The sequence below is a fragment of the Rhineura floridana genome, chromosome 20 (genome assembly GCF_030035675.1).
Source record: "Rhineura floridana isolate rRhiFlo1 chromosome 20, rRhiFlo1.hap2, whole genome shotgun sequence".
Taxonomy (NCBI): Eukaryota; Metazoa; Chordata; class Lepidosauria; order Squamata; family Rhineuridae; genus Rhineura; species Rhineura floridana.
The window spans coordinates 18,111,738-18,124,945 of record NC_084499.1 but is presented as its reverse complement, the minus strand read 5'-3'; the positions used below and the strand labels follow the sequence as shown (position 1 = coordinate 18,124,945).

At 44.2% G+C, this 13,208-nt stretch overlaps 1 protein-coding gene across 5 annotated transcripts in view; it reads left to right on the top strand.

Moving 5' to 3' along the window:
* Positions 1–13,208, top strand: part of AK8 (adenylate kinase 8) — a 94,992-nt gene that overhangs the window by 48,581 nt on the left and 33,203 nt on the right. For all 5 annotated transcript variants that reach the window (XM_061604222.1, XM_061604221.1, XM_061604220.1 and 2 more), the window contains one exon: positions 12,955–13,096. In XM_061604222.1, the coding sequence (XP_061460206.1) occupies positions 12,955–13,096 (142 nt within the window). The remainder of the gene's footprint in view (positions 1–12,954; positions 13,097–13,208) is intronic.

Below are 13,208 nucleotides of genomic sequence, written 5' to 3'. Positions count from 1 at the left end.
GAAGAAGCAAGACAAGCCTATGGTTGTGGAGAAGGACGTAAAGCCACTTTCCTTTCAAAATAGTGATATCTCCTTTACAAATATTGATACTTCCTTTTGAAATGTCAACAATGCCTATCAAAATATTGATAGTTTTTTTAAAGAAATTGATCGTTCCTTTTTAAAATATTGATAGTTTCCTTCAAAATACGCATGGTTTATTTCAAAATGTTGACAGTTCCTTTCCAAATACATTTTTTTCCTTTCAAAAAATGAATATTAATTTGGGAGGGGAAAAACCACCTCTTTGCTCCCTTCTCTTGGCACTCCCCCTCCTTCTTTCTAACTGTTCGGATCATAAGCTGTCCCAGCTTGCTGGCCCAAAGGTGGGGAACCTTTTTCAGCCCAAAGGCTACATTCTCTTCTGGGCAACCTTCTAGTGAGTGGGACCAGAGGCCAACGTGTGTGGAGCAACAAATGCAAAGATTACTTTTGTACAGTAGACTAATTTACACATACACACACTCACACTCACGCATGTCTCTTGATCCTCAAACCAGGCAAGCGGGGGAATGTGATTGTAGTTCATGCATTGCTCCTCATTTGCGTTGCATTTCCTTTGCCCTGAAACAAGTAGGGTGGAATAACAACATAATCTGCGGAATTAATTACGTAAGTTAAGCAATGGACAGTGGGACAAATAAGGACAGTTTTGGGGGAAGGCGAATTGCAGTGGAACGAAAGCATTGCTGTATGTGACAAATGCGGGACAAAATGGAAAATGATGCTTTCTTGCATCCCGATGCATAACCTTTTCCTGTTAAAGCTGTTTTTTTAAAGATGTTTTGTTTAATATGTTTTAAAGTCTTTGTTTTTAAGAAGTTTTAGAGTGCTTTTAGTGTTTTTTGTTTGCTGCGTTGGGCATCTTCTGGGAGGAGGGGGGGATATACATTTAATAAACAAACAAGCAACTCTCTACCACCCTTCTACTGCCTGAGCCAGCTGCCTCATCCTGCCTAGTAGGAGGGCTGGCCCTGACTCTGTCCCCTCTCCCCCATCAGGAGAGCTAGCTGCAGTCTTTGAAAGGCCCACAGCCAATTCTGTCACTGCATCCTCTCTAGGCTGTGGAGCAGGAGAAGCTGCAGGGGGAATCATTTGAGGAGGATGGGAGAGCCTTGTCATCAGGCTGAGAGGTTGTAGAAGGAGATGCCAAGCTTCCCCCCCCCCAATTGGGGTGACCTCTGACTTGTCTGAATTGTCTGCAAATCTCTAAGCCACCCCAAAGTGGCACATGCTATGGAACATGTGTGTGCCTGTTCTCTGCTAGGTGATAATTTACATGATGGGATTAACTGCTGGGCTAAGCTTGAGGTGCTGGTTTTGGTGTACCAAGCCCTATACAGCTTGGGCAGGATACCTGAAAGATCATCTGATCCCTTATATATACCCAATCGATCCCTGTGCTCTCATGGTGAGGGCCTCCTGCAGATACCATCTTATCAGGAGGTCCGTTCCACACAACATAGGACCTTGATTGTGGTGGCACTGAGCCTTTGGAATTCCCTCCCCTTAAATATTAGACAGGCACCATCTCTGTTATCTTTTTGACCTTCCTCTTTCAACAAGCCTTTTAAGTAGAGACCTTATCCCAGTCTGCATCTGTGCTGGAGTTGCTTTTAGATTTTTTTTATTGATTGATCTCTGTGCTCGCCACCTTGGGCTCCTTTGGCAGGAGGCAGGATATAAATGAATGACAATAGCAAGTGGGGGGGGAAGCTAGCAATCCATCAGATAGTTCTTATGCACAAGCCCCGCTGAACTGATTGTACTGATTGAACTGATTGAACAAGAGGACATTAGCTCGTGCAGGAGAACGTTTTGTTTTACCAGTTCTTTTATTCTGCAACCAGGAGAGATGCTGGAAAGATATTTTTCTGCCACCGCTATCGTTATTTTTGCCGTGTCTTTCCCACTGAAACAAAAGCGACAAAGATAACTTCGCTTATTTTTCCCCCTGCAGCCTGTTCGAGCTAGAAGCAAACAAACTCATCTATGTTAGGGTGTTCCCCCCACCTCCATTTTTAAAATAGTAATATTTGAATTTATCCCAGTGGCATTGTTTTCTTGTCTGGAGGTGGGTGGGTTGGGGAAGAGGAGTAGAAGAAGGGGAATTTGGGGGTCTCCTAATTTCTGCTATTACCACCAAACAAAAAAAGCCCTTACTATAGCAGTGTTAACTTTCTTTTAATTTTTTTTAAAATGGGATGTTCCCCCCCCCCCCATGGTTTACTTAATTTTATTCTAGTTTTTGGTTTAGCAAGTTTGGATCTTGTGTTAGCTGGGATCACAGCTTTTTCCAAGCTTTTTGACAGTGAAATTAACATTTTCCTCTAAAGTGGCAGTTAAAGGTTTGACAATAAAGCTGCTCTCTCTCTCTGCTTTTTATGAAGGAGAGTTGTGTGATGCAAGGGAGTCTTTGCAATCCGTAACTTGCAGAGAATTTCTCAGTTGAAAGGCTAGGTAAATCTTCCTATCTGAGGAGGTAAGCTTGGTTTTATTCCTTATTTTAAACACACACACATACACACACAGTCAGCCGCAAGCCGCCTGAAACATTGCTGAGAGATCCTTTGGGGGATCTCCGCTGGTTTCTCCAGCTAGTCTTCTCATGCCGTGTGTTTGTACTAGCTGAAGACGGCGCATGGCTCTCTAAATAATTTACAAGTTGATTAATAAACTCACAGGGGTATAATTAGAAGAGAGAGAGACAGCGGCTGCGGTAACGGGCACAGCGCTTGGGGGAGCTGGAGACTCTCTCCATATCCTCTCTCTCTTGTTTTTTTTTTTTTCTTTTTTCAAGAAACTTTCGAGGGTGCTGGGCGTTTGAAGATAAGTTGGGAAGCGCTCAGTGCCTCTCCTCGTTTGATGTGGAAATAGGACAGTTTGAATCCGTCGACTTTAATTTTTCACAAGCTGTAGGGGCCCTGCAGAGAGCTACTTTCTCTTTTTTATTATTATTGGGGGGTAGAAAACCCCTCTACATTTTTCTTTCATTTTTTCTTTACACAAACACACACACTTATATATGCACACACACATATACATGCACATGAGTCCAAATAGGAACTAACAAACAGATTAATTTCCTCTTCTCCTGAAGTTCGATTTATGCACCCATTCCATGGCTCTCTCTCTCTGTTAACATCCATGTGTTGAGATTCTGTTTGGGGAAAACAATTGGCTGCCTATTTATTTTTATTTTAAACCTTGCCCTTTTGCATTTGCATTTTAAAGAGGGAGCCCCCCCCACTGCTAGGGATGAAGGTTCTGTATTTTAATGTGAACCTGTCTGATTTGCAGTTCCCGAAATGTGCAGATCAAAGCATAGCTGTCCTTTAAAATTTCATTGAATTTTGCAATGTAAATCTTTGACAACAAAATGTATATTATAATAATTATTATTATTACAACAACTACTACTTTATTACCTGCCCTTCACCTTAAGGTACCAGGACAGGTTGCAAAATGCGTCATTAAAAGCAATTAACAACAACTTAAAATCACTGAACTAGTACAGGTACGGAAGATCTGGCTTCCTTTGCAAGTCATCTGTGGTCACTCTTGAATCTTGCCCCTGCCTCGAAAGATCATCTTATGAGCTATGAACCAAAGACCCTGTGAGCTTCACAAAGCCACATGCAAATAGCTCCTCCATTCATCCAGTTACCTGATCATCCAAGGTCCCTTCCCCATTCATTGCAAAGATGAGACCATGCTTGCAATTTTTGCTCCCTTTCTGTATTTTGGAGGTATGTATTTTTTTGGCCCAAAGGCCAAGACTGGAGACAGGCAATACTGTTTTTCTTTTTCAGGAGAGCCAAAAGTCGCAGAAGAGAGCTCGTAATGTACACGTTTCATTTCCTTCACCTCTGGCTAAAAAGGCACTGTAGGTTTTTGAAGGGTGGCTGAACAACTGCACAGTCAGTTTGGCCAAAGGTGACAGAAAACAAGAGTGGGCATCCATGGCTCTGATATAGCACCTGTCACTGTTCTCTGTCCTCAGTCTGTGGGATGGGGATAGAATTCAGGCTGCTCGGTTGGCATCCAGAAAGAAGAATTCTATGTGTGTGTGTCCCCCCCCCATATACTTCATGTTGTAGGAACTGTGCATTGCCCGCAGGTGGCACTGCTTAATAAAGAAAGGCGCTTCGCCAAGAGGTTTGCCTGTGACCACCACTGTTCTGTTTATTAGGACATCACAGGGAAAGCCGCCATCCGTTGGCAGGACTCAAAAGCCGCAAAAACAGCTGTGGTGTTAAGGAAATGAGGACTGTCTTAGATACCTCCTGTACTTACTACATTAGCTGCACACTGAAGGGTCCAAAACCACAATTTCCAATGGAAATGGTTGCTTACACACATTGTCGTGATGCGGACTTTAGACCAGATGTAGCCTTAGAAGTCCTCTTCAAAGCGGGATCCTAGCAAAATCTTCAGACAAGGAAAAAGAGGAAAGGAAATAAAACGTGAAGAGTCAGAAAGTGCAGAATAAAAGGCAGCTTTCTTGGGGGGGGGGTGGAAAAAAACCTTGTAGACGGAAAGAGGGCAAACCTGTTCTTTTCATTAAAGTGAAATAAAATCCCTGGGGTAGAAGAGGGAAGGATGGATGCGTCACTGAGATCATTGCAGGCGATTGAAAGGGTGGTCCGGACGTGGTCTGTGAGCTGCTGTCTCGGTTGAAAGCAGAAACAACTTTCCTGCCCAAATGGTAGAACAGAGACACAGGAAGTCAGTCCTGGGCCCATCTAGCTCAATATTGTCTGCACTTAGGGAAAGGGAACCTTTGGCCCTGCAGAGCTAGATGGACACAATGGGTCTGACTCAGTATAAGGCAGCTTTCTATGTTCCTCGCTGTATACCAGTTTGTCTGTTGTGAAGATGTCATGCCCTGCAAATCAGAGCCTTCAAAGGCCGTCCCTATGAAACAGGCATGGGGAAACCTTTGGCCCTCCAGATGCTGCTGAACTACAACTCCCATCAGTCCCAGCGGGCATGGCCAGTGGCTAGGGAGGAGGGGAGTTGTAGTCCAGCAACATCTGGAGGGCCAAAAGGTTTCTTCCCCACACCTGGTCTTTACACTGGCAGCATCTCTCTAGACCGTTGGTCCACCTAGTTTGAGTTTTGTCTACTGACCAGCAGCAGTTCTCCAGGGTTTCAGGTAGAGAGTCTATCCCATCCCTGCCTGGAGATGCCGAGGAATGAAGTGGGACCTTCTGCATGCAAAGCAGATGCCCTGCCACTGAGCTACAGGCCCAAAGCAAGGACACAGGCATGGCATTCCTGTCCCCGGGAAACACCAGTCCGTCCCCCCAACTCCCTAATATTTTAAACTGTGATTCTGCCAGTCAGTAGCCCTTCAGCAAGCTCTCTCTCTCTCTCTCTCTCTCTCTCTCTCTCTCTCTCTCTCTCTCTCTCTCACACACACACACACACACACACACAGCATTTTTTGGGGGGTGAGAGTACTCAATGGTTCAGAGCACCTCTTTTTTTTTTTGCAGACACTATGTGCTGTTACCCACAGCACTTTTATTAATATATGAGTACTGGCACCTCATTTTTTTTAATTTACCAAAAAAAGCACTACATACACATAACTCCAAAGCAATTTTATCGCGGTCTCCCTGGTAGCCCTACTTGATTTAATTTAAGGTTTAATTTAAAAAAACCCCTCAGAATTTCACTTGTAAGGAACTAGTGCTCAGGTCCTGCCTGTGGGCTTCCCTTTAGAGTGTTTGGCTGGCCACTGCGATAACAGGATGCCGGACTAGATGGGCTGCTAGTCTGATCCAGCACGCTCTGTAAAGGTTGTAATTGTTGGTTTACTTTTTTTTAAGAGGAGAAAGGGGGAGGAACATAGGTTCAGACAGTAACTGAATCTCCTGTTGCAGATTGGGATCTTATAAGGATGAAGACTAGGGGTCCAGCCCAAGACGTTTCCAAGTGTGAGGCCTGCTTCCTTATGGAGATCCTAAGTCTCTTCCCTGAGGACGCCCATTGTGTTGAAATTGATTTTTCAGGAGCTCATTGGGAATGTGGGAAGCTTCCTGATACCAATTCAGACCATTGGTCCATTATTCTCCGTATTGTCTACACTGACTGGCAGTGGCTGTCCTGGGTTTCAGACAGGATCTCTGTTCCAGCCCTACCTGGCGATGCTTTGGTCTGATCCAGCAGGGCTCTTAAGACCATAAGAAGAGCCTGGCTGCTGGATCAGGCCAATGGGCCCATCCAGTCCAGCATCGTGTTTTCACAGTGGCCAACCAGATGCAACTACTCTTACATTTTCTCTGAAAATGGAAAAATGGCTGGTCTAGAAAGAGCATACTCCTGAATAGCCACCACAGTTTAGTGCATGGGAGCCATGGGGAAATTATGCACCAGCCAGTCTGTGGACCACTCATCACTCATCTGCCACCACATGTGAAGTTCAGCTCCTGCCAGCCTGTCACAAGTATTGTTTTGTGAGCATTTATGTCAGCATTACAAAAGCTGAATCCATCATGGTGCAGCAGTGGAGAGGCATCCAATCGGCTGAATATGTGTTCTGCTGCCTTTACTTTGGGCCAGTTGCCCACAGGGCACTGGTCAAAGCCTGAGAAGATCAAACTGGGAGGAGGACAGCAGGTACCTGTAGCATAGAGCATGTTTCTAGACGACAAGTCAGGATCAGGTTATTCAGAACCTGGGACAGCTCCCATGTGTAGCAGATGTTGCTCCAACAAAGGTCAGAACCCAGTTCTTGGCCAGTTTTGTTGGACTGCATTGGCCACAGACTGTAACCAATAGAATATCCCCCCTGAAACCATTTGCTAACAGAAAGAAATAACTCCTGCGAATGTCATGGTCAGCAGGAAAACCGAGGGTTTCCCTGGAGGACTCAAATAATATTAAACCAATTTGACCTTTGTGGGATAATGTGGTATTCTGCTCTCATGCTTTGCTGAATTTAGGGATGACAGGCGGATCCAGGGAAAGTAGCTGTTGGCGGTAGCTAATATTCAGGGCAAGATGTTAACTGTCAAATCCCGAGATCAACCCTCAGGCATCTGAATTAATTTTGGAAAGCTTAGGCCTAATGGGGGAAGGAGGGGAAAAGGTAAGTGGCCAGCACTATCAAAGAACCTTCAAACTTTCACCTGCATAGAACCAACGCTCCCTGGCCTCCCTCCCAAGAACGCTGCTGTATGCCTCTTGGACATCAAGGATTTATAGGTTTAGAGTGTAGGTCAATATATGTCAGAGGCTGCTGCTTTTTATTTTAAGGAGGAAAAGATACTCAAGAAAGCTTCAAATCAGAGAGATGTTGAGCATGAAGCATGTGAATTTTGGAAGTTTTGTATCTCAATGCCGTTGCATGGCTATTGGATATCCAGGATTTATAGGTTTAGAGTGTAGGTCAATATATGTCAGTAGCTGTTTCTTTTTATTTTAAGGAGGAAAAGATATTTGGTTCAGAAAACTTCAAATCAGAGAGGTGTTAAGTGTGAAGCATGTGGATTTTGGAAGTTTTGCATCTGTTGCAGATCCATGTTTTTAATTTTAGGACATGGAGTGCTTTAAACAACAACAAAAAGTAGATCTGGAAAAATACTCCATGTCCCTGGAAGATTTTTAGGTGCTGCTTGAGAAGCTTAGAAGACTATTTCAGATTTCACCATGTTGTTAGGAGGGCTGTGCAAGCATTTTGCTGTTGCATCAAGCAAGTGGAGCACGTAATATTGGATGCAAAATTCAGCATCTTCAGACACTTCACAAGTTTCTAGTCCTAAAGACTGTGAGTATTTGTGAGTATATAGGAGGCAATACCTGGATGAAATCCCCAGGGGTGGGACACAGCAGTATTTCCATAACTCTTTGACCCTTTCAAAGACTAGCAGAAAAAGAGAGCATGCAAAATAAGCAAATAAAAAATAGAGTTGCCCTTCAGATGTTTGGCTGGAGCTGATAAGAAGTTGTTGGATGGCTTTAAACCAGCGTTACCCAACCTTTTTTGACCCAACAAAGATTTGCAAAATCTTTTTGTGCTCAACGCCCCCCTCAGATTAAGTATATGCCAATGCTTCCTATTCTTCCCTTAAAATATGAGTAATGCATAAAAGGTATTTTCAATTATTATTACTGATTGTTCTTATCATGCCTTTTATTGCACTTAGATTACACATTGAATTCTTAGTATGTATTATTAATATACATACATAGTTACATGCAAGAAACAAATTGCAGATATAGGAGTTGTTTCTTATTTCACAAATCCTAAAAACATAAGCAAAAACTAATTAAGTCCACACGGTATGAACCAATAGAATACATTGTGTTACTTAACAACAAACTCATTCAGTTTTCCGGCATTATTTCGTTAAACAAGTTCATTTAAACATCACAGAAACAACAGGTAGCGAGTGTGTCCCATTCCTGAAGAAAACCAGCAAATAACTGACTGTGCGTCACCCATTTGCACACGGCACTCATCCATTGGAAGAATGCGCCCTCCACCAATACACCCAGCTTATCAAACACTCTCTCGTGATTGGTTCCAACATCCCTCAAGACAGCATCTGAACATTACCTAGTGCCAGGGCGTGGCTAATATCCCTATTCCTTGATATGACACTGGCCATTATTCAGAATTTCTTTACTAAAGAGCACACACTATTTATAGTGTTATTTCCATGAATTGAGACTATTAAATACATTCTAACTGGGGACAAAACAGTTTAAAAATTAATGATTTGTGTATTAAATAAAATTAAACTTAAATGCTTCAACTGTCACATTAGACCGCCAAATGTCAACACCCCCCTAATGAACCCAAATGCCCCCCTAAAGTTTGTAGTCACGCCAACGCCCCCCTGAAAGGCTGTAACGCCCCCCAGGGGGGTGCTACTGCCCATGTTGGGAATCGCTGTTTTAAACAAAGATTAGGCAAATTCGTGGAGGATAAGGCTATCAATGGCTACTAGCCACAGTGGCTATGTTCTGAATCCACTGTTGGAGGTAGTACAACCCTAAATACCAGTTGCTGGGAATCACAAGTGAGGACAGCACTATTGTGCTCAGGTCCTGCTTGCAGGCTTCCCCATAGGCATCTGGCCGTTGCAAGAACAGGATGCTGGACCAGATGGACCTTTGCTCTGATTGAGTAGGGCTCTTTTTATCTTCTGAAATTCAGTGGCTACTAGCCCTGATGGCTATTCCCTCCAGTATACCAGTTGCTGGAAATCACAAGTGGGGAGAGTGCTGTTGAGCTCAGGCCCTCTTGGTGGGCTTCCAACTGGGGCATCTGGTTGGCCGCTGTGAGAACAAGATGCTGACCCAGCACAACTCTTACGTTCTCATGAAGTCTAGAGGGTACCAGGTTGGCAAAGGCTGCTCCGGGAGGTTGGCTTTTTCTGGCCTAGATAGTTGCTGGTTTATATTTGCTCAGGTGGCACAGCAGAGGACCCACCTATTTCTGCAGGCCTTTGGAACGCGACAGGAGCAGAGGACGATGTGCTGTTGCTGTCGTATTTTGACAGTAGATGGTGTTTTTAACTTTATTTTTAACGTTGTTAGCTGTTCCGGGCTCTGTATGAGAAAGAGAGGGATAAAATAAACAAACAACAGAAGGAACGCATAGAGAGGAGAGATGCACATCTAGATTGCTGGCTTACAGAGAAATTGGGCAAGAGCTTAAAGTTGGACAAACGGCACCCTTCAGAAATTATTCTTATTGATATTACCAAAGGTTGTTTCCAGTGCATGTTCCACTCAGATCCATTTATCTGTTAATTTCAGTGGGTCTTCTCTGAATAGGATTTAATTGGATACAGCCCTAAATTTATATCCCGCCTTTTCTCCAAGGAGCTTAAGGTGGTGTATGTGGTTCTTCTCCCTCTCTCCATTTTATCCTCACAACTACCCTGTGGGTAGGTGAGGCTCAGAGGCAGTGACTGGTCCAAGGTTACCCAGTGAGCTTCATGGCTGAGTGGGGGATTTGAATACTGGTCTCCCAGGTCCTAGTCCAACACTCCAGTTGTTTGCAAAAATGTGTATATCAACCATCTTGGACCTTACGATTGGCAGGTGAGGCCTTGTTGGTGGTGCCACCACTGGAGGCTGACCTGTGTCAGAGCCTTCTCAGTGGTGGTTCCCAGTTTGTGGAGCACTCTCCCTGGTGCGGTGCTGCTCCCCCAAGTCCCAGTTCAGCATTCTGACCCAGGGGTCTGGAGCCTTCATATGTGCTGTCAGATGTGGGGGAAGGTGGAGATGTGGCTGCCAATGCAGAAAAGCTTGCTATCACTGCCAGTGAGCTGACTGGTGACATGAGCAAGCTTGCTGAGATCAGCTGCGCCGCCGAGCTCCCCATGGGAAACTCCTTAGCACAGCTGATCCCAGCAGAAAGCAGAGCTTGGAGTCAGTGCCAATCAGCAGATAGGTGCTGACTTCAAGTTCTCTGGGACTGGCTGTTCCACTGGCACAGCTAGTCCCAGCTGGGTTGCTCCCACTGCCAGTCAGCTGACTGGGGGTGAGAGCAAGCCTTCCTTGCCAGTGCACAATCAAGAGTTCACTTTAAGGGTTATAATCAATGGGCAGCTTTTTAGCACCGTTAGACTCAAGCATTTTGGGGTTCTCTGCAAGCCGTGATCTTGCTGGGCTCATCAGCTGTACACACTTCTACAAGACCACCCCGATGAACAGTCCCCCCCCCCTTCAAACATACCCAGCCATTGGACTTTCTCCTCTGGAAATATATCTTTGGTCTTCTCCAAAGACCAAAAGCCTCTCTGTAGAGATTCATTTCCCCCCAGCTCTGAGACAGAGGTTGAAAACTCAAACACGTTTAGGATGAAAGGGAACTTGATGGTTTGAAATCCTCGTGCGTCATAATCCCCTTAAAGCATACGGATTGACGGCTTCATCAGAAGGATTCTGAACTCAACTTTGCTAGCTGGTTGTACACTTGAGGCCGAGAGATTCAGGGCTAGCTTTTTTACTCTGCCCTAATGGCAATTACAGAGACTAGCCGATTTTCCTGACAACCTCAGGGAAGCCCCATGTGAATGAGAAGGAGATCTACCTCATGTACTACCTACTCATTCGTTTTAATCACACGGAAATTGAAGTAATGTCGATTTCTTCTCTTCATCCTGGCTTTTTGAAAACCTGCTGAGACGCTACAGCGTTAAAGCAGCTGTTTTGAGCAGAGCTGGCCTCCAAATTCACGAAATATTTCTTCCCCTGTGAAAGTGGCTTCTGTTTGTTTGGCCTTATGCTCATGGTGTTATAATATTTCTTTGATGGGGTGGGTGGGTTTGAGCTGAATTTATTATATTGATTATATTGATTATATTGGGTGGGCTGCAAGGGTGAGTTTTTTCTCTTTCCATTAAAGATTTTTTTCCTGCACTTTGCAGCCTCCCTGGCTGCCAGATCTTCCAGACTTGAGAAAAAACCTTCTCATAGGAGAAGCTACTTTGTGACATTTTCCCAGAGCTTCTGTTGAACTACAGGACGCTGGGGAGGCTAGCGACCAAATTCCTGAGATGAGCGCAATCTCTGATTTTTGTTTTTAAGGGAGATCCTTCCTTTTATTTTTTCTTGAAAGAACTCTTTCCACTCTGAGGCCCCATGCCAGTGATCAGGAACCTCCAATTTTGCCCCAAAGGCCATTTCCCCCAACCACGCCCATCCATTGACATCACTGGTGATGTCAGCGGTAAGGATGGAACAATCTGTCAATTTTGGTTCTATACGGTTCTCATTTTTCTAATCTTAAATTCAGTTCTCCACATTTCTGCAGCAATTAGCTAATTTAAAAAAAATCATCATGAAAATTCTTCAGCATTTTTATGTTAATTTCTCCTAATAAATAAATTTTTGTATGCAGTTTTGACTAATGCGCACATTTTTTGCTAGCAGTATATTATCCTAAGATAATGCATTTTTCTATGTTATTTTCACCAATATATTCATTTTGGGCACAGTTTCCTCTAATTTATGCATTTTTGTAAACAGTGCTTGGTTGGAGAACTTCATCGCACAATTCGGATAGGTGCACATTTTGAAGGATGGCCTCTTTTTAGTTCCCATATTATTTTGAAAAATGCAAATTTGATAAATGCAGCTTTAAATACTAACTGAATCGAATTGGTCACCCATTCCTAGTCAGCAGATGGGCGGGAGGACAGGGTTTAATCCTGCATTGCCTGCATGCCCTGTTTCCAGCAGGGAACAGGATTGCACAGCTAAGGCAGCAAGATTTAATCCCCTCTCATGTGTCATAATGGTGGTATGTGATTGACAGGTGGGCAGCCCTGCCCTCTTGTCAGATTTGGCCCAGGAGGCCGATCCTCAAAAGGATCCGGCCCACAGACCCAAAAAAGTTTCCCACCCCTGCAAGCTTTGTCAGATTTAAGAGGCTCATGGCTTCCCCTACCACTGGTGCGGTTTGACAGCTGTGGTTCATTTGGGGTGTTGGGAACTGTAGCTCTCTGAGGGCTAAACTACAGTTCCCAGGATTTGGGGGGGGTGATTTAAATTATGGTGTAACAATGTGGAGGTTGAGTCTATTCTACATGTTGTTTTTAAATGCAATTATTATCAAGTGCTAGAAAAGCCCTAATACATCCTGCTATATAATCCTTTTCTAGGCTGTTCCCTAGAGTAAAATGATCATATTTTACTTGAGGGCTCAAATAGTTCAAAATTCATGATTATCTGGTTATACTAACCGATCTGTATTTCTATATTTTTGTGTATTTTTCCCTAGCCTGCATTAATATGCATTTTGTTATGCATTTGTGCATTTAACCGTATGAATTTGTGGTCAGTTGACTGTAAATAGAAATGGATGGATGGTGTGTGTACACAGCATTTGTTTCGCCGATATCAACTCACAATGTGTCCACCCCACCCCCATATCTTTTGTTCCAGTCGCCGACAACATTGTCGTAAAGCTCCTCTCGGAGCGTCTGAACAGGCTGGACTGCCATCTCCGAGGCTGGGTCCTCCACGGCTTCCCAAGGGACGAAGACCAGGCAAAGCTGATGAAGCGGGCAGATATTCACCCGAACAGGTAACAAAGGCACTTTCTTCAGGTACATAGAGGGCACGAGTAACATGCAGAACACCATTTGTTCCCTCACGGCCTGCAAGAGGCAACGGTTGGCATTTGTGTGGCTCCCCCA